We start from the raw sequence: 20,116 nt of genomic DNA on the forward strand, positions 1-20,116 counted from the left end.
AAACTTTCAAGACAGGAGCTGAGCGCAGTGGGCCACTAGTTTTCAAAATTTTACGAAAATTCATCAACTGGCGCCAAAATTATTGGGAAAAGAAAAAAACCTTTTTGAATAGAAACAAAGTCCTAACTTTAACTGAATACTTTACGGAACTACATTTTAATTATTCCACAAAAACACAATAAATGAAACAATTATATTGATATAAATTCCAAAAATTTAACAAATAACAATGATTTACTATAAATATCACATTCATAACTATAATAATTAAAACTAAATAAATAAAAACATAGTATAATTTGAAAACTGTTTGACTTGCATGAGAGAAAAGTGCTCATGTACAATGAGTAAATTAGTACATTTTAAGGAATACCTGTTATTGAAAATCCACAAACTGTCAGTGAGTAACTTTTCGATACCTTAACGATAAGTTCGGCAGCATCACCATTCTCAAAAAATTGTATGCTTCCCTCTCCTGAATTTTATTTTATACTGTAATTGTTAACCTTTTTCTTCTTTGCTTATGCGGGCGTTCCTTTGAAAGCTGCATCTTTACCTTTCTCTTCATTTTTTAACATTTCTCAATTACAGGATAATTAAGCTGTTAAGATCATTTGCCCCTTACTAATTTAGATTCTAATCAACAGTAGATCTCAAACATTTTCTAACTTCCAATAGACTTCTTATGTCAACTCATGTGATACGACACATTGGTAAGGCCAAAAGCCAAAGCCTTTGCAAGCTGCAGCAATAATTATTTTGTTAAAGCAAGCATATGCCACAAAAAGACAAAGAAAAAACACACATTGCCCTCTAAACATGCCATAAAAAATAAAAAATTTAAAAAATCGATAATGTGGCATTTTTACATTTTTGAAAATGTTAATAACAAGACCTTCTAGTGTTTCATGGTTTATATTATTATTAATATTATTTATTTTGTATGTATTATTATTATATGAAAGGAGACAAAAGTATTAATAGACTTAACCAAGCATTCAAATCACAAGCAACTACAATCTTACAATGTCCCTTATACACCTTATAACAACAACTTTAAAAATATGGCATTCAAAGGCCAATCAAAGATAGTGGATATTTAAATATAAACCAAATATATTAAAAGAGCTTTGTCATGGAAGTGGAAAGAACTATTTTTCTATAAAGAACAATTTTTCTGTGGATATGAACAATGTTGATGGGGTTTGTTCAGTCACGCAAATTAAAGGGAGCCAATGGGTAAAACTGGACTGACCCAATGACCCATGATATTTACTGTGGTGGGCGAAAACAAAATGTGAATTACAGTTTAAAAGAACAATAGATGCAGTCACCAGGCCAAAAGCCTTCCTATGTAGGGGAAGGAGCTGGGTTCCACATTCTAGATTTCCCCTGGAACCCCAGGCAGATGTCTCTTTTTCTCTTCATGAAAGTGTGGAGGGGAGGAAAATCGTTAGCTAATCAATCATTACCATTCAAATGAACTACGACTTCGAAGGATTTCTAACTCCAATTTAAGTTTAGAAAATGTATTGCAAACCCAAAAACTGCTGGACATACAAACACCTCAAGATGAGGGTGTAGAAATACATTGGAACTAATACAAAGCCAAACCTACAGGTGAAATTGAGACGGTGCAGCATGCACAAGATAACCAGTTCCAGAATCAGAATACAGAATATGATGGCTTTCACATCCGAATTTCCCTTCATTAGATATTCATAGGTGAAAAGCATCTTGTCAGTCCCTACACTACCACTAACGTGACATCCCTACTGAGCATCATCCCACAGCAAGTTCTGTAAAGGTGTCGGCATGTGAAGCTTCGTAATAATTCCACTCAAGTTGAATGGGTCAAGTAGCGTAAAGCTACCGAGCTCCTTCTAAGATACTCTCTCTTTCAAGGCAAGGCAGAAATCCCCCGGACACTGTCCCCAACTTAAACACATGAAATTACAGGTAGCATCCCAGAATTGACCACGGCATCACACCATAAATTTCCATGCAGCAGCTATGCTCCCAGGCCTTAACTCGATGACCTTGATTCCCAGGCTCTCTCCCGTGAGAAAGTCCGGCAGTACTTTTTATTATCAGCATCTCCTTTAAATGTATCTTCTCCTCCCTAAGCTTAACTCTTAAAACAAAGACATTATTCTAACTAACAAGGATGGATTTTTCCACCTGCAACAGAAACATGCAAAAAAACTGATTCCTCATACACATGAAATTCACTATTGAGTCTAATGCGAGAGGTTCCGGGCAACAATACAATTCAGGCCTACAGAATTTGGTTAACATAAGTAATAGCAGATAAGCTCATGAAAGCACAATTATAAAATGAACATTATTATCGAGCACATTTAAATTTTCACATCTGCAATATAAATGCTCGTTAGCTACAAGTACAAATTCTACACGTTAATGTTTTCCACTAACCACATGTACCGCAACATTAATTTCTTCATGTCTACATTGAAATATCTCTAACACTTTACTTTTCACGTTATTATTTCACAAGTTCTAATGATCCAATGTTAGCACCGCAAAGGATTATATGCTGGCGCGACCTGCCCATGAGTATAATCCACCCCTACAAACGACAGAGCATAATCTGCGCTCTGTCATAGGCGTATTATGTATGAATTTGTTTTGGGAAAACAAAATTGTGGGGAGACAGGCAATGCTTTTTATACCTGAACATATCAAAATACAGTTTACACATGGGCTTTGTTTCTGTTTACTGCTGACTGCAGATGTCTGCATTTAAACTTGGTGGGAGACACCATTTCTTCCATGGTTTAATTCCGATTGCCATTCTGCCATATTCCCAACTCCGCCTATGTTCCATATTATATCAATGTTGAGTGTATCGAAAGCATGATAGGAAATGGTGGGCCAATTGTGGACATCGGCATGGCAATGTAAGATCCCCCTTGCTCATGTCTGTGATCCACCTAGAGGTCTTGCAGTGGTGCTATATGGTCCTGTAGAAACCCTATATTATCTGGTAATCCTTGACTCCCTCTCGGACTTCCATGCATGCACAGCTGAGCAAGGGAGTTTGGGATTTCCCAGCTGCTATATTAATTACTATGACATTATTCTAATCAATTTGCAGAAACACATATCATTCTGTTCTACTCGTGCTGCACCACCAGCAATAGAGTTCTGTGAAGTTCAGGATTACTCCTTTCCTCATACATACTTTTTAATCAAATTATACTGTTTTATTTTCTTTATTTCTAGAGTATAAGAAGAATGAGACCCCCCAGACGACAACATCGCAGACGTCCGATGAAAAGGGGGAGGGCGAATATGTGAGCCTAGGAAGCGTTTTTCCTTCCAGTAAGCGCTCAATGTTCTGAAGTTTTAGACAATCTTTATAAGCAGTACAGAGATGAACCAAAAGAAGCACATGACAGTGAATGTGATTATTCAAAATTATGACAACTGCCCTGTATAAAAGGCACAAACATAACCATCTAAGATCCCTGCTCAATTAGAATCATAATTCATAAAATCACAATTGCATTTTTACAATAATGAATGTATTGCTAATTTAATAAGCTATCACTCGCCTGCTATATTTATTGGAACTGTGAGAAAAATATTATGCCACTTAGCCATCTGTTGAAGAAATAATACCTGTCATGAGGAAAGGATTGGTGCGTAAAAAACAACTATGAGGTGAGTTCCGTTTGTTTACTACTAGATTGGGAATAGGTGTTTGGTATCTTGTTTTTTTAACTTGGTGTTGTTTCAGGTTGATGTAGCTCTTATGACTGATAGAAAATTTTAATTGGAGTCATTCGGAGTTATACATAAAGAGAAAGAGATACAATACTCTTATGCGAACTATGGCTGAGGTACTGGGCTCAAGGGGATAAAAAAGTTAAAAAGAAAGCAAAACACCAGTGGAAAGCACTGCTAAAGGTGTTCAATGTTATGGTCTAGGAAATATTTAAAAAATGAAAGTGATTTCCATGCAGTTAAAATGGGCTTAGGCGCTATCTGCAGTAACTCTATAGTCTGTGTAGTCGGTTAACATTGCAAGAGGTCGAAGAGCTCCAACTGGCCAAGCCTCTAAAGCTGTACCCAGGAAGGACATCATGAGATCAGATACACTGTGTAAGTGGTCCCACAGTAGCCTCTAGCCTTTCACAAAAAATCTGAGAGGACTTAAATTCTAAGATGTAGCTGTTAAGGTTGCATCTTTTGGAGCTAAATTTAGCTGGATGTCTCACTACTCCAAGACTAGCATTTCTTACACCAAAATGAATTTGTCAAGCTCTGATAGTTCCTCAGACTTCAGTCCGCATTTCACAGGTGTAGTAGACATATCAGAACCCTGCCCAGAAGAAATCCCCAGTTTCAACTGTTCTAGTGGAATTTTCCTAGGAAGGAAGCCACATCTGTGAAATTACATTCTATACCATCAAGTAAAAGGAGCGAAGTCAAGCAGGGTTAAAGCAGGCTTTTATAGTAGAATTTGGGGGTGATAATGGGCTTGATAATATACTCTATGGAACTCCAATTGAAGCCCATGTTAAATGTGAAAGACATCTAACATGGGCTTCAATTGGAATTCCATGGAGCATATTATCAAGCCCATTATCGCCGTTTTAGTGGCAGTTTTCTGCCGCTAAAATGGCGATAATTTTATCGCATGTCTTGATAATATGCCCCCTGGACTTTTCTAGTCCTATTGGCCAACAGCAGGCTGGGACAGCTTGTTCTGAAGCAATATACTGGAGCAGAAGTTCAAGGCATCGCTCTCCATTACACAAGCTGGCAAGAATTATGCATTTAGGCAGCAAACAGTGAGAGATTCACTTCTCAAATCCAGGAGGATTGTCTCCTTGGCTTAATGCTCAAATGGTGTATGCTAATAAAACATTAATAGATAATGAGGCACTAAACCAGTGCTAAGAAGGTTCTCTGGTTAGCATCTCCTGTTTGTCAACAAATTGATGTGTTTCAGGTTTGTGTCGGCAATGGAACTCCGTCAACAAAAAATGTAATGAGGAGAGATCCTATGCGTTGCTATTTGAAACTCTCCATTCTTAACCGTTGTGATTATCCATCGGCCTGCATTATCCACCTTTGTATCCCCCTCTGACCATTGGCTTCTCCACACTGAAAGGGCACCTCATCGATGTGAGGCCTTAGCCTCTTATGCCGCAAGTATCTCATAACCCAGAACCCCATAACTTAATCAGCGGGACCCAAGAGCAGAAAAGTAAAGCTCCTGCAAGCATATTGTTTGCGGTCTAAGCTGCCTAATACTCTTTAACTTAGCTGGGGATCTCATTCCATTTACATTCCATTTTAGTATCTGGATATCTTGGTTACCATGACATGCCGTATTACACAGTATAGCTTGATTTGCATAAATGTATGACACAACTGATGATCAATAAACTTGTAAAATGTGTTGTTTTTATTTGCTCCCCCAATTATGAAGACACCACATTTAGGAATTCCCCACTAAGCCACCTACTTACTCAAAGTTCCCTATCTTGAGGAACCCCCCATACCCTTAATCAATCACCAATTCCTACCCAAAAGAATACTACTCTTCATACCAAATCCCTAACACTCCCCCATAACTCAGTATCAGCACCTAAAAAAAGAAAACACTCCTTCCTGTTTCTGCCTCATATCAGCAGATGTAGTGGATGCCTTCTGTAGTAAATACAAGTCAGAGTCCCCCAGTAGCAGCACCAGCACCGCTGGTCCCAGCATATGCTGAACGCATGATTGAAGAGAAGTGAAGCAGGGTAGATAGTCATTGGAAAATGTAAAAACATGACAATCACATCAGCAGTTAAAGTCTGTAAATATGAGGATGATCTAGCCTCTTAAGTAACCCCTTTAAATGTTAACAAACATTACTCTAGTAACTGCCTCAAGTGCTATGCTCAGTAGCTTGCCATTATCTAAGATGATACTGCACTGCAGAGGGATCCCGGCAATGGACATTGTGAGTCCTATAAATAGTGCATATGTTTTTGGGTTTGATCATAGAACCTGTGTCCCCAACTAATTGGAGTGCAGGTTTGAACTCTCAAAGCCGATTTTGGACAGGGGGTGGTGATGGACAGAGTTTCTGAATGATGCAGAATACTCTTACCAAGTCAAAAGATCATGGTTTTAATCCATCACCGTTTTTTAGCTCAATGCACCATCCCAGCTCAGAACCTGGCTATATGCAAATTAGTCTGTTCCTGTCCCAGTGCATGATGGGAACAGGGCAAACCAAACTACCAAGCCAATTCTTATACTGGGAAGAGTATTCTGCATCATTCAGAAACTCTGTCCATCACCACCCCCCTTTTCCAAAATTGAACTCTCAAAGCCTCCAGCTGCACTTGATCAACTTGTAGTAGTATTCAGTTGTAATTACAAAAATTCCACGCCACATGATTTTATAGGGGAAGAGTGGGCGGCTGCACTGAAAATAAGCTGCCCAAGTATAATATTTCCAACACATATTGATACAGTATGTGGGTAGTGTGAAGCTGTCCCCTTATTAGTCAGGTGGAAAAAAACATGGGCAATCTGAAGGAGGAAGTTCATGTCCCAGTCAGCAAACTACAGAAAAATGTGTCTAAGCGTATGAACAATGTATGCCTAGCTTCATCACTGACATGTCCTTGCGGAATTCCAAGCACTCATAAGCTGTTCCATTTCATACTTGGAGGTCAGACTGCTTTATCTTAATCTTAGGACCTCACACTTGAGCTTGAGTTGCCAAAATTGGCTCTATTAACCCCACAGTGTGATTTTCAATTTTATTTAAGTGGCTTTCGGTAATGTACATGTTTCTGGTCATTTTTCGGAGAACTTCCTGAATTTTAAGGTGGGGTGTTTTCATTGGTAAAATGTCCTTTTTGTACTCACCCCGATGCAGTTGCAATAAATAATAAATAGGAGATAGGGTTAAGGCCTGAATCGAAGCCTCCTCTTGCTTCGTTTTCCCCACCCCCTTGAATTAGATCCTAAGATGGATAGAGACGAGGCATCCTGTGATGCGAGGCCAGCTGCACAGCGAACCCTCGAGAACCCTGGATAATTGTTATCAATATGATCAGTTGTTGGCGTCTATACACACTTTCTGGGTCCCAAGACAGGTCATCTTTCTTAGACGAGCTAGGATCAAGTTCTCGTGAATCATACATTTAAGTTGCCAGTTCCTCTCTTGCTCTGCTGTAAGTAAATATAAATGTTTGCGGTCACTCTCCACTCACCTGCTTTTGTTTATCTGATCGCTCAACACTTTCCAAAGGTGGTGACTTCTTGGAGTTACTGACCCGTCTGTGCAGGATTATTGACTCAGAGCCTGCAGAGGGTGTCAGGATGATGCTGTTAAGAGTTACCAGCGGGCAGCTTGGGCAAATCAGGAATGATTTGTATAAGCACACACAAATTGCGAGAATATGGGAAGAGTCATACAGGCACTGGGGCAGGGAGATATAGGCACTGGGGCAGGGAGGTACAGACACTGGTACAGGGATCAATGGGCAATAGAACAGAGATACACGGACAGTGAGAGAGGGATACAAGGACACAATGACAGAGAGAACATGGGTAGAGTGATAAAGACACTGGGGAAGGGATATATGTGCAATAGACCAGAGATGCACAGCCACCGAGAAAAAAATAGCAAAAAACACAGTTGATGGACAGAATGTAGAACAATGTCATACATTCACCCCAGTACAAGGATCTGGGCCTAAATCCATCGTTTTTTTGCACTCCACACCACCCTGGGTCAGACACTGGCTATATGCAAATCAGCTCTGACCCTGTGCCTCATGGGAACAGTCCAGTCCGAACTACCAAGCCATGTCTTTCCCAGACCGGAATCAAGCATCCAAGGACCGGTTTCTGGCTATCAGCCTTCATAAGCCTGGATAGCTTGACTCCAGTGGTGTGGAGAGCCTGGGACTCACGTCTGAGCATACCCAGCCCACTCGGGGTGAAAATTGCAAAAAACACAGTTGATGGACAGAATGTAGAACAATGTCATACATTCACCCCAGTACAAGGATCTGGGCCTAAATCCATCGTTTTTTTGCACTCCACACCACCCTGGGTCAGACACTGGCTATATGCAAATCAGCTCTGACCCTGTGCCTTATTGGAACAGTCCAGTCCGAACTACCAAGCCATGTCTTTCCCAGACCGGAATCAAGCATCCAAGGACCGGTTTCTGGCTATCAGCCTTCATCAGCCTGGATAGCTTGACTCCAGTGGTGTGGAGAGCCTGGGACTCACGTCTGGGTGGTGTGGAGTGCAAAAAAACGATGGATTTAGGCCCAGATCCTTGTACTGGGGTGAATGTATGACATTATTCTACATTCTGTCCATCAACTGTGTTTTTTGCAATTTTCACCCCGAATGGGCTGGGTATGCTCAGACGTGAGTCCCAGGCTCTCCACACCATTGGAGTCAAGCTATCCAGGCTGATGAAGGCTGATAGCCAGAAACCGGTCCTTGGATGCTTGATTCCGGTCTGGGAAAGACATGGCTTGGTAGTTCGGACTGGACTGTTCCCATGAGGCACAGGGTCAGAGCTGATTTGCATATAGCCAGTGTCTAACCCAGGGTGGTGTGGAGTGCAAAAAAACGATGGATTTAGGCCCAGATCCTTGTACTGGGGTTAATGTATGACATTGTTCTACATTCTGTCCATCAACTGTGTTTTTTGCAATTTTCACCCCGAGTGGGCTGGGTATGCTCAGACGTGAGTCCCAGGCTCTCCACACCACTGGAGTCAAGCTATCCAGGCTGATGAAGGCTGAGAGCCAGAAACCGGTCCTTGGATGCTTGATTCCGGTCTGGGAAAGACATGGCTTGGTAGTTCGGACTGGACTGTTCCCATGAGGCACAGGGTCAGAGCTGATTTGCATATAGCCAGTGTCTAACCCAGGGTGGTGTGGAGTGCAAAAAAACGATGGATTTAGGCCCAGATCCTTGTACTGGGGTGAATGTATGACATTGTTCTACATTCTGTCCATGAACTGTGTTTTTTGCAATTTTCACCCCGAGTGGGCTGGGTATGCTCAGACGTGAGTCCCAGGCTCTCCACACCACTGGAGTCAAGCTATCCTGGCTGATGAAGACTGATAGCCAGAAACCGGTCCTTGGATGCTTGATTCCGGTCTGGGAAAGACATGGCTTGGTAGTTCGGACTGGACTGTTCCTATGAGGCACAGGGTCAGAGCTGATTTGCATATAGCCAGTGTCTAACCCAGGGTGGTGTGGAGTGCAAAAAAACGATGGATTTAGGCCCAGATCTTGTACTGGGGTGAATGTATGACATTGTTCTACATTCTGTCCATCAACTGTGATTTTTGTGTGTTTTTTACAGAGAAAAAAATAAGCACTGGTTTTCACGGCCGTGACGCAGCACATTAAAGCTATATCAGACATACTGTGAAAACAGCTTGTTTCTTTTGAGTAGTACAGTTCTACGCCCTGAAGGAACACATGTTTAACATACTCCTGTTTGCATTAGTTGCCAAAGAGGCGCAGCTACTTTATTAATTTCAAGGTGTCAAGGCAAGTTAGGAGAGAGAGGTAGAAGCGTGCTTAGATGTAACAGGTAAGCAGCTATCAACTCTGTTTCACAAAAATTCTTATCTACGCAATAAATCTCCCATGTGTCTTTGCTCTATGTAAATGTTTTCTCAATATGTATTTGGCAAATTAATAGAAGAATTGAGCAGCCATTAAAACTACTTTTTCTTGTTTAACACAATGCAATAGGTGTGGCCCTCTAAATAACTAGATCATGCTTGTTTTTGCACAGAGATTCCGATCCATGGGTGATTATGAAACTGAAAAACATTAACAGTTGTTATTTACCTACATCAGCGAAAGGTTGACATTTTTTACAAGAAACATAGGGCCTCATTTATGAAAAGTGACGCATCGCTGCGTGAAAACAGCGATGCGTCACTTTTCACTGTGCCCTCCTTGAGAGACCAATGATGCGTCATATTTACAGTATGACGCATCATGGCCCAAGGAGTTACAGATACGTCAGTATTTCTGACGTATCTGTAAGCGCAAAAGACACGCATTGCTGGAATGTGTCACAAAAGTGACGCAACTCCAGCAATGCGTCCTTTCACATGGGGAACGCCCCATGTGAAAGGGCTTGTGTCAGTCTTACGCCTGCTGTGAGGCTGGCGCAAGTTTTTGACCCAACAGCGTCCTAAAAGTGACGCAGTGAAATCTCATAGATTTCACTGCGTCACTATTATGAGGCTTTTTACGGAGGAACGTCGCCTCTGCATACATTATACCTGACGTAGGTATAATGTAGCGCAGGGGTTTACAAAGTGACGCACCTGCCTAGATGCGTAACTTTGTAAATAGTGCGCAACAGGAGGCATGTTTTACGCCGCCGATGCGTCACAAAAAGTGACGCATCGGAAGCGCAAAACTGACGCAAGGCCTCATAAATGAGGCCCCTAGGTTATAGAAAGGCGTTCATGGTGGGCATGCTGCACTTGTCGAGGGGCACATCATTCATTTGCTATTTTAGCAAACAGACTTTCGGTTCCCTTTGAAATTGTTTCGAGAAGAAATGAATGACCAGTATCGATCTGATTTCAAAGCCACGTGGAAAACATCACATTCATTATCAGCAGGTGGATGTATTTTCTGGTGCAAAGAAAACACAAGCACTGGCACTAACAGTGCCTTAGGGAGCCCTGTTCACTAGCTCCTCCCGGTGCACTCCACTCGGCACCAACAATGTGCAACGACCAGCCCTACTCACCGGACTGTGTTGCGGCGATCAGCAGCATGGAGCCCTCATTTTTTCTGGAAGCCTGCGAGGCTCCGTCCCCCTCTGTGGCGTTGGTGCAATTGGGGAAGCTCAGTCTTGGCCGGTGTGCAGGACTCTCCTTGATGCATGGGAGCCCCGCCCACACTGAGGTGCGAGACGCCCGACTTCGGGTCATTGCGACTAGGTTTAGGGAGGTGGGCGTGCTAGTTGTGGTGTTGGGCCGCAGGCCCACATATCAGCAATAATGGAAACGGACACCACGCAAGGTGGTACAGTAAAACGGTCCCTTTTATTGATGGGGCCACATCACCCGTGGCACCCGTGATGGATGGGTGTGAGGGTGCAGTGTGTCCAGCCCTCAAGGGAGTGGCTGGGGTTACAGCTCCCTGCGGAACACTAGAATGTGTCCCGCAGGACATTACATTCCTCCCCAACTTTATTGAAGAACAAACAAAATGTTAGTCCAACCTGTGGGGACAGAACAAACTGTTATTGGAATACCTCCGGGTCCATCAGTCTTCTGAGTCAGGTGGCAGGACGAAGTCAGACAGGTGCTGGTGACTTTGCTTACAGCAGGACCTTCTCGGCAGGCACCCGTAGATTAACCTGAGGGGTTCAGGACACGGCCATGGGCTTGGAGACGTCCACTGCATACCGTCAGTTCACCGATGATGACATGTCATACGCTCTTGCATGGCTCCCACCTTGCTGACATCTGTGACCATCTGCGGTAAGTTCTAACAGTTCTTCACAGTGGGTTGCATCGTGAGCATGGATGGAGTCCATGGTGAGAATTCACAGAGTTGTTGCTGGACCAACTGTCCCTGTTGAACTGCTTGGCTGTGACCGGTAACCTGTCGGTGAGGCAATGTCTCTTTTCACTCTCCCGCCACGGGGAGGCACGTTGCCGGGGTTGTTGCGGGACTGTAGGAGGGCTGCGCTTGGTCTGCTTGTGTCCTGTCTGGGGGCAGCTGCAGGACCGCTGAGGAGTCTTTACTTAGTCTCACGCACAACCCTCACGGGTGGATGAGGCTTGGCCAAGACTTGCATTCACTCCTGCGGGCCCGGTGTAGGCCAGGTTCACAGGTGGCTTCTAATTTCTTTAGTTGGCTGGCTTGTCAACGGTGTAGGACTCCAGTCCACTTGTGATCTGGTAGTGGTGTTTGACGCATTTGCTGAGGGCTGGCATGATGGGGGTTGCCAGCCATGTGGTGAGTCGGAATGACAGATGGTGGTGACCTGCTGAGAGAGTTTGGATGTCAGGAGGGACTTAGCAGCCAGGTGTCTCCGCCTTGTTGAGGTTGGTCTTCAGTGCTGACTTGACACGTAGAGTGTACAGATCCTCTCTTGCCTCTCTTGGGTCTTGCCCGACTCCATCTTGAGGCGGTATAAGGGCGGGCTCTCAGTGCTGATCTTCACCCCCCTGACTTGCGCTCGGGGGTGGACGGTCGCCTGAGAAAACGTGGTTGGCGCTTGCTGCGGCTTATGTTAGGTTCACCGATGAGGCTGTATTCAGGGACATCTGCTCACCTAGGTGGCTATCTGGTGTGTCAGGGTGTGCTCTTGGCTTGCTGTGCGAGCCCTTGGTCTTCTCCCTTTGTTGGTCTGTTCATCCCACCTGTATTCATCCAGTTTTCGGGGCGATAGGGCTGTCACGCCCTTTTTTCATCGAGGGCGTTGCGCTTGGACCTCGAGCCGGCACTGTTGTAGTGGCGGCTGCTGCCTTCGATCAGGTGCACTCCTTGCTTGCTGGGCAACGTGACATCTGGTCGCGTGTCGCTGGTTGTTGGAGCGCATGTAGCTGTGGGGTGTGCGACTCCTCTCTTGCCAGTCTTGGGTCATGCCCGACACTGTCTTGAGGCTGTGTGAGGGAGGACACAGTGTGTGGTCTTCGGCCAATTGTGGGGCTTCGCTGGGGCGGTTGATACGTGGGTGCTCTTTGCCACCTGCGTTCAGCAATGCTTTTTTGTGGAGATGTCTCTGTCTCCTGGGTGCTTATCTGTGTAGTTAGATTCACTGGCAACGCTTTCTGCGTGCTTTTGGCTTTGCGTGCTCTGTCTTCTTCTTGGACGCTTTCTTATGGCAGTTGGGGTGCCTGTGATGCAGCTCATGGTTGTGTCTGTTCACCAGTAGGAGCAAGTGATGTGATCTCCTATCTGGCGGAGGCGTTGGGCAGCTACTTGTGGTGCTCACTCTGCGCTTTTTTTTATTTTGCTCTCTTCAGGGACTGCTGCTATGAGACGTTTCTTGGTGGGTCCCGCATGCTATGCGTGGCTGTTTGGGCATAGAGATATTTGCAGTGGCGCGGTAGGGCAGTGCATGAGAGTTCCTTCTCTGGTGGTGCAGATTACCAGTCACTAGGTGGAGCTGCTGCTGTTGCACCTTGCATGCTGAGGACAGGTCCCCAGATGCAGCTGTGTTGAAGACATTGGACCGTGTCCCTCGCGTCTTCTGGCTGTACCACTGACATAGAAGGCGAGCCAAAGTGGCGTGCCCGGTCAGTAGCGGGAAACGTGGCTGCCTTTGTTCCTTTGCTCAGTGTGAGGACTGTGGGGGCCCTCTGTGTGCGCAGCAGTTTTCACCTAGGTCGCAGCACTGCAGCGTTCTTGTGCAAGTGACAACCTTGTCAGAGGAGCACTGGTGTAGCCGGATTGTGGGCGCAGGGGAGGCTCTTCCATGTGGTGTTGGCGTCGGTTCACCCAGGCCTTCCAGGGGCGCTTACTACTTCCACCTTGTCTTTCAGTGAACAGTGTGGCCCTGTGGCCACAGGGTGGTGCAGTGGGTGGTTTCAAGGAGGGCACAATAGTTTTCCTGATATCGAGGGCCTCTGGAGGTGTGATAGCTTCAGCGGTGTACTCTACTGCTTACTGGGTGTTGCAGTCTCAGCAAGTGGCCGTTAGGTGGCTCAGGGCATGCTCCGTAATAGCCTTGACTCTCCTGTCTTAGGTCCGCTCTGGCAGCATTGGGCTTCTCTTGTGGTTCAGGGAATGGTTCCTTACTTGTTGAGGACTGCGTCTTTGCAAGGTGTGGGCCGCTTGCCAGATGCATAAGGCTTGTGTCACTCTGTGCTGGGGTGCAGTTCATTTACCCCATCTAGTAGGTTGGGCTGTGATCAGAAACAGAGTCTTTTTTTCGGGGGTCGCAGGGTGCATTCAGTGTTCTGCTGGCTTGCGTGTTTGCCTGGTGCTTGTATGCAGTCTATGCGATGTGGCACCATGACCACCAGGTGGTGCTGCCGCTACTTTCTAGGCCATGGCAGCCTTACTTCTGTAGCGGGCCGCGGGGGATGTCCGCGCAGACACAGCCTCTCCTGTAGTTGCTCCTTACCACTTCTAGTGGCAGATGCGGCACCGCTCGTGTCAGTTGGGTGGCACTGCAGGCACCTTGCAGACCAGGGCTCTCTCCTCTGGAATCGAGCTTGATCCAAGCTGTTGATGCGGGCGGGGCATGCAGTGCTGGACGGCTGGTCCTCTCAGCCCCAGTCTGGGCAGTCTGACGGGGTGACCTTGTTTCGTGTTTGATTTACTTCTTAGATTCCTGCCCAGACTGTCTTGTCATTCCGGTGTGCCGCTCCTGACTGTGCTGGCATTGTAGATGGGTTGCAAGGGGCATGACTACTGCTTCTGGGGTACGGGAGATTTTCCCCACGAGACAGCAGGGGTTACTTCCACTTCTCCTTGTTGCCTCTGAGGTCACTGCGGATGTCTCTCGATGCAGGGAGCAGGGCCGGCCTGTACTTTACTTTTCCGAGACTGGGAGCTGCTCTGCTGGTAGTCTCTACTGCGGACGTGGTGCGGTCAGCATTGTCTCGCTGACATTCTTCACTTCTCCTCCGCGGGCAAGAGGGGGTCGTGGCGGACGGTTGTGCGTTCAGCGAGAAGTGGCTGGGCTGCGCGGTCTTGCCTCCTTCAGGAATCTGTGGGCTTCAACGCTCCAACAGCGCAGTGCCGGACATCCTCCTTATCCCACTGGAGGCATCCGTGGAGGGCGGTATCCTCAGTTATTGTGAGTTTCTGCAGTGCTGGACACTGCCAGGTGGTGCAGGGTGCAGCACGGCATGCAGGGCAGGTGTTGTCACGGCGCTTCCCTGTAGTGCTGGAGACGCAGGGAGTGCGGTCTTTGGAGCAGTGCTTTGATCAAAGGTGGCAGGGACGCTCTTGGTTGCTGAGCAGTGGCTATCGCAGGGCTCTCCAATTGCGGCGGCGATTGCCTGAATGTGATGGCGGCTCTACTGCCAGTATGTTGGGGGGGGACTCACACTTTCTCTGGCGTTCCTGCGGCTGCTGCAAGGATGCCCGTCCAATTTCCTTTCTTGCCAGAGCCGACGTGGGTAGAAGATAGCCAGTCTCCATTTCTCTCTCTTTAAAAGCAGGGGGGCTGTGTGGCGATGTGGAGCTCGATCTTCAGAGCAGTCATGTGTGGCGCCTCATTTCCCCATTTCCTTCTCACGAGGTAGGATGGAGCAGCGAGCGGCAGGAGTGCGGGGTTGGCCACCCGCCTCATCGCCAGTGTGGTGTTGGGCCTCAAGCCCACATATCAGCAATAATGGACACGGACACCATGCAAGGCGGTACAGTAAAACTGGCCTCGAGCACATGCACCCGGGCCCTTTTATTGACGGGCCATGTCACCCGTGGCAACCGTGATGGAAGGGTGCGGGGGTGCAGTGTGTCCAGCCCTCAAGAGAATGGCTTGGGTTACAGCTTCCTGCGGAACACTAGAATGTGTAATGCAGGACATTCCACTAGTGACTGCGGATATTTTTAAACAAGCATTTGCAATGCAATACGACTCGCATTTACGCAAGACGTATTGCATGACAAATGGCAGCTTCCACATTTAAATAAGCACAAACAGGAGAGGGGGGGTGAGGTAGGGGTGAAAAACTGCGAACTGCGGGATGGGGTGGGGTGGACACACAGGGAAGCAAATGCCCGTTGGAGTAAAGGGGCTGATAGCCTCGGAAGGAGCAAAATGACAACATAGGCGTCAGTAGGCGGGACTAACAAGCCAAACGCCAATCAGAAAACAACACTTACGAATAAAGCCAATAAAAAAGATGGGTAGAATGTGGGTGGAGATTCCCCCACTATAGTGTATACAGCATCTCTTGAGAAGACAGCGCATGCGCTGCCTAGCCCAAGACCTAAACACAGTAAAATAGCAGGAATGAATTAAACAAGCATCGGGATTCAAGATTGCTCCATAGAGTGATGGAGACACTGTCAGTCTGCAACCAATCCCAGGAAGCGAGGGCAATTCAAATTAGAAGGAGGAGCATTGAGGCAGTCGGCAGCAGCCACAGCATAAACAAGCTTTTGGAATGCAATAGGTCTCGCATTGGCAAATATGAAGCTATTGGCATTTGATTGGCAATGCCTTTTATGTATCTGTTTTGATAACTAATACATAAATAAAAGCAATTGTCATTCACAATGCCAATAGCTCATACTCTTGTAAATGCCAGACCTATTTCATTTCAAAGAAGCGTCCGCCATTGTCCCAGGCTGCTTGGAAAGTGAAAGCCTTGTTTGAACCTCAGCCACGCACATCGCGCTGCGCGTTAGAAGCGGGCTGCCACTGGCTATTTCTAATTTTAAATCACCCGTTTTGTCGCTTTGTTTAAATCCTGATTTGTCCGCTTTTCCCCTGGTTTTAAAACATAGTTAGAACTGTTAAAATATTTTATTGTCCCATACCTGTGCTTCTTTTGCCACGGACCGCTTTCCTGCACTGTGGCACTACGCCACTCTCACTGCCACTTGGGCAGCCCGGTCCCAGCGCTCTGTTGACCTGGGGGCCATCTTGGGTGGGGCGAGCTAGTCGCTCTTCAGCTACTGGCTGAAGCATAGCACGTGGACTCGCTAGAGGCTGCACTCGGAGCAGTACTTATTGCGGGTAGGTGGAAATCTAATTCCTTGTTTGAACCTCAGCCACGCACATCGCGCTGCGCGTTAGAAGCGGGCTGCCACTGGCTATTTCTAATTTTAAATCGCCCGTTTTGTCGCTTTGTTTAAATCCTGATTTGTCCGCTTTTCCCCTGGTTTTAAAACATAGTTAGAACTGTTAAAATATTTTATTGTCCCATACCTGTGCTTCTTTTGCCACGGACCGCTTTCCTGCACTGTGGCACTACGCCACTCTCACTGCCACTTGGGCAGCCCGGTCCCAGCGCTCTGTTGACCTGGGGGCCATCTTGGGTGGGGCGAGCTAGTCGCTCTTCAGCTACTGGCTGAAGCATAGCACGTGGACTCGCTAGAGCCCTCTATAAATTGTAAGGATATGACGCGCAGCGTGTACGCGCATCGTGGGCGCCGTAGTAACGCCGGAGTCACGCCAGAGTCCAGCCCGTCTGCGCCCGTCCGCGCTGAGGGCGCGCTGGGCGGCTGGACTCTGAATCGTGCCTCTTACAGTTCCCCCCTCCATAGTTACTCCTTTCAGGAAATGCTGCGCTTGAAACCTCGCATTTCGGGATGTATGCATACTTTTGAACCTGCCGATTTTTTCTCCCCTTTACAATGTGGCTGTTATCTTAATCCCAGGTCCATTATTCCCCCCCAACACTCTTCCTCTGATCTTTTGGATCCTAGTAGACCTGGGAGCAAGGGAGTGGAAGGCATTCTATTTAATGCCCGCTCTCTTGTTAAAAATAAGATAATGTTCAGGGAGATGGTTTCGGATAGAACGCCTGACCTTGTATTTGTCACCGAAACATGGGCTAAAGAGTCATCTGGCCCTGACCTAATTGAAGCAGTCCCGGAGGGGTACTGCTTGGCTACACTTGACAGGCAGGGCCGAGTGGGAGGGGGCATAGCGATCCTTTATAAAGATCATCTACAATGCCATATTGTACCCATCCCTGACTTCCCAGAGTGCTTTCAAGCACTTCATTTCACCATCAAGGAAGTGCAGCGCCCTTTCCTCAATGGTATCCTATTATATCGACCACCAGGCCCGCGAACTGGCTTTATCTCCAGTCTTCTGCAGGTTCTGGAACCCTACTTTGGTCGGGAGAATTTTACCATCCTTGGCGATTTTAACTATCACCTAGAACGACATGATGTTTCCGATACTTCAAATCTTATTGAAGGGCTGGCATCATGTGGACTTGTGCAGTTAGTCCAAGGGGCTACTCATCGGGCGGGCCATTTGTTGGATGGAATTTTCTCAAATGATGTCCGCCTTACCACGAAGGATCCGCTGCACTTGTCCTGGTCTGACCATCTTGCAGTTCCATTTCACCTGCAGTGTGATAGCGAGGAAGGAGGCAAAAAGGGAAATCACGTTGTAGAAACGGCGAGAAACTTCAGGAATATTAACATTCACTCGTTTGAGCCCTGGGCGGCTAGCCTTTCTACCACCGGCATGGATAATGTACAGACCGCAGTTGGTCATTTTGAGTATGTTATTACTGAGGCTTTGAATGAACTGGCCCCTACACTGACCCGCCGTCGAGCTAGGAAGAAACCATCTGCCCCGTGGTTCTCTGACTCCCTTAGGCTTCTCAGACAAGAGGTAAGGAGGAAGGAGAGGCTCTGGCACTCCAGCTAGGACCTTAAGAATAAGGAGGTACACAAACTCCTTATCAAGAAATATAAGGCTGAGATTGTGCAGGCTAAACAGGATTACTTTGTGACCCTGACAGCCTCGCTCTCCTCACCGAAGGAGCTTTTTAAAATTGTTGATTCCCTCGTTAATCTACAGGCCCCTGACCCTGTCGTACCTTCGCAGGACTTATGCGATAGGATTGCCTCTTTTTTCCACACGAAGATAGAGGACATCCACCTAGCTCTTGAAAAACAAAGAGCCTGCATCAGTGTGCCCACTGTTACGGCTGAGACAAACACGCCAACCACTGACTCCTCCTCATTGGGCTCCCTGGATTCTTTTCCACCTCTTACTCTTGAGGATCTTGAATTCTTGACTAATAAAATCAAATCCGGTTCCCCCATGGATACTTGCCCACTAAAAATCTTTAAGCAGTGTCGGGAGACCCTTTTACCACCGCTGCTGGAGATAATGAATCTAGCTATAAGAAATGGTGTCTTCCCGTTGGAGTGGAAGAAGGCAGTGGTAAAACCACTGCTAAAAAAGGCCTCCCTTGACCCGGAGGTCTTGAAAAACTTCCGCCCAATCTCGTTGCTTCCCGCTCCGGCTAAGATGCTTGAAGTACATCTGAACAAGCATCTTGCGGCCTTCGTGGAATGCTCGGGCTGCTTGGACTCCTCTCAGCATGGATTCAGGAGGGAACATAGTACCGAGTCGGCCCTCACCATTGTCCTCGATAACATCCGTAGGACAGTGGACGGGGGTCAGACCACCCTCCTGGTCCTCTTGGATCTGACTGCTGCCTTCGACACCCTCTCTCCCTCAGTACTTACATCTCGTCTGAGGGATGTGGGGGTGGGGGGGGCAGCCTTGGATCTACTGACCTCCTTCCTGGCTGGGAGGGAGCAAAGAGTCAAACTGGGTGAGTTTCTATCTCCATCCCGACCTGTGCTATGTGGGGTCCCTCAAGGGTCGGCTCTTAGTCCGACCCTGTTTAACGTCTATGTGACCCCACTGGCCAGACTTATAAGATCCTTCGGGATGGAGGTAGTCTCCTATGCTGATGACACCCAAATCCTTGTCTCTCTCTCCCATTCAGATGGGCAGACCGCCTCCAAGTTTAGATCTTGTATGGAGGCGGTTGGTCACTGGATGATTCAGAACTCTCTTAAACTGAATGGAGAGAAGACTGAGGTAATGGTGTTTGGAGGGAACAATAACATCTGGTCAGATAGTTGGTGGCCTAACTCGCTTGGAGCTTGTCCCTCCCCCACCACTTCTGCCAAGAACCTGGGGGTGATGTTAGATCCAGTCCTGGACATGAATGGACAGGTGAGTAGAACCATCTCTACCTGTTGGGGCCTAATACACACCCTGCGGAGGATTAGGAAATATCTTTCGTTCCAATCCAGAAAGCAGGTCGCTGTGGCTCTAATAGGCTCACGGCTAGACTACTGTAATGCGCTGTATGCGGGGCTGAATAAGAGCCTGCTGCAGCGCTTACAGGTGGTCCAAAACGCCACGGCAAGATTTGTCCTGGACGCTCCCAGGCGTACATCGGCCACGCTAGCCAGGAAAACATTGCACTGGCTTCCGGTAGAATACCGTGTACGGTTCAAGGTCCTGTGTATGACATATAGAGTCATCACAAATGACAGTGACTTGGGAGTAAGCTCCATCGTCTCCAACTACATTCCTGGAAGGAACCTGCGTTCCTCCGGGAAACTGCTTCTGTCAGCCCCTCGTATAAAAAAAGCTAAATGG

General features: G+C 46.8%; 1 protein-coding gene across 2 annotated transcripts in view; it reads left to right on the forward strand.

Annotated features, from left to right (window-relative positions):
• Positions 1–20,116, forward strand: part of LOC144753731 (cytosolic phospholipase A2 gamma-like) — a 928,534-nt gene that overhangs the window by 699,810 nt on the left and 208,608 nt on the right. For both annotated transcript variants that reach the window (XM_078641315.1, XM_078641316.1), the window contains exon 14: positions 3,247–3,345. In XM_078641315.1, the coding sequence (XP_078497441.1) occupies positions 3,247–3,345 (99 nt within the window). The remainder of the gene's footprint in view (positions 1–3,246; positions 3,346–20,116) is intronic.

The sequence above is a fragment of the Lissotriton helveticus genome, chromosome 5_1 (genome assembly GCF_964261635.1).
Source record: "Lissotriton helveticus chromosome 5_1, aLisHel1.1, whole genome shotgun sequence".
Lineage (NCBI taxonomy): Eukaryota > Metazoa > Chordata > Amphibia > Caudata > Salamandridae > Lissotriton > Lissotriton helveticus.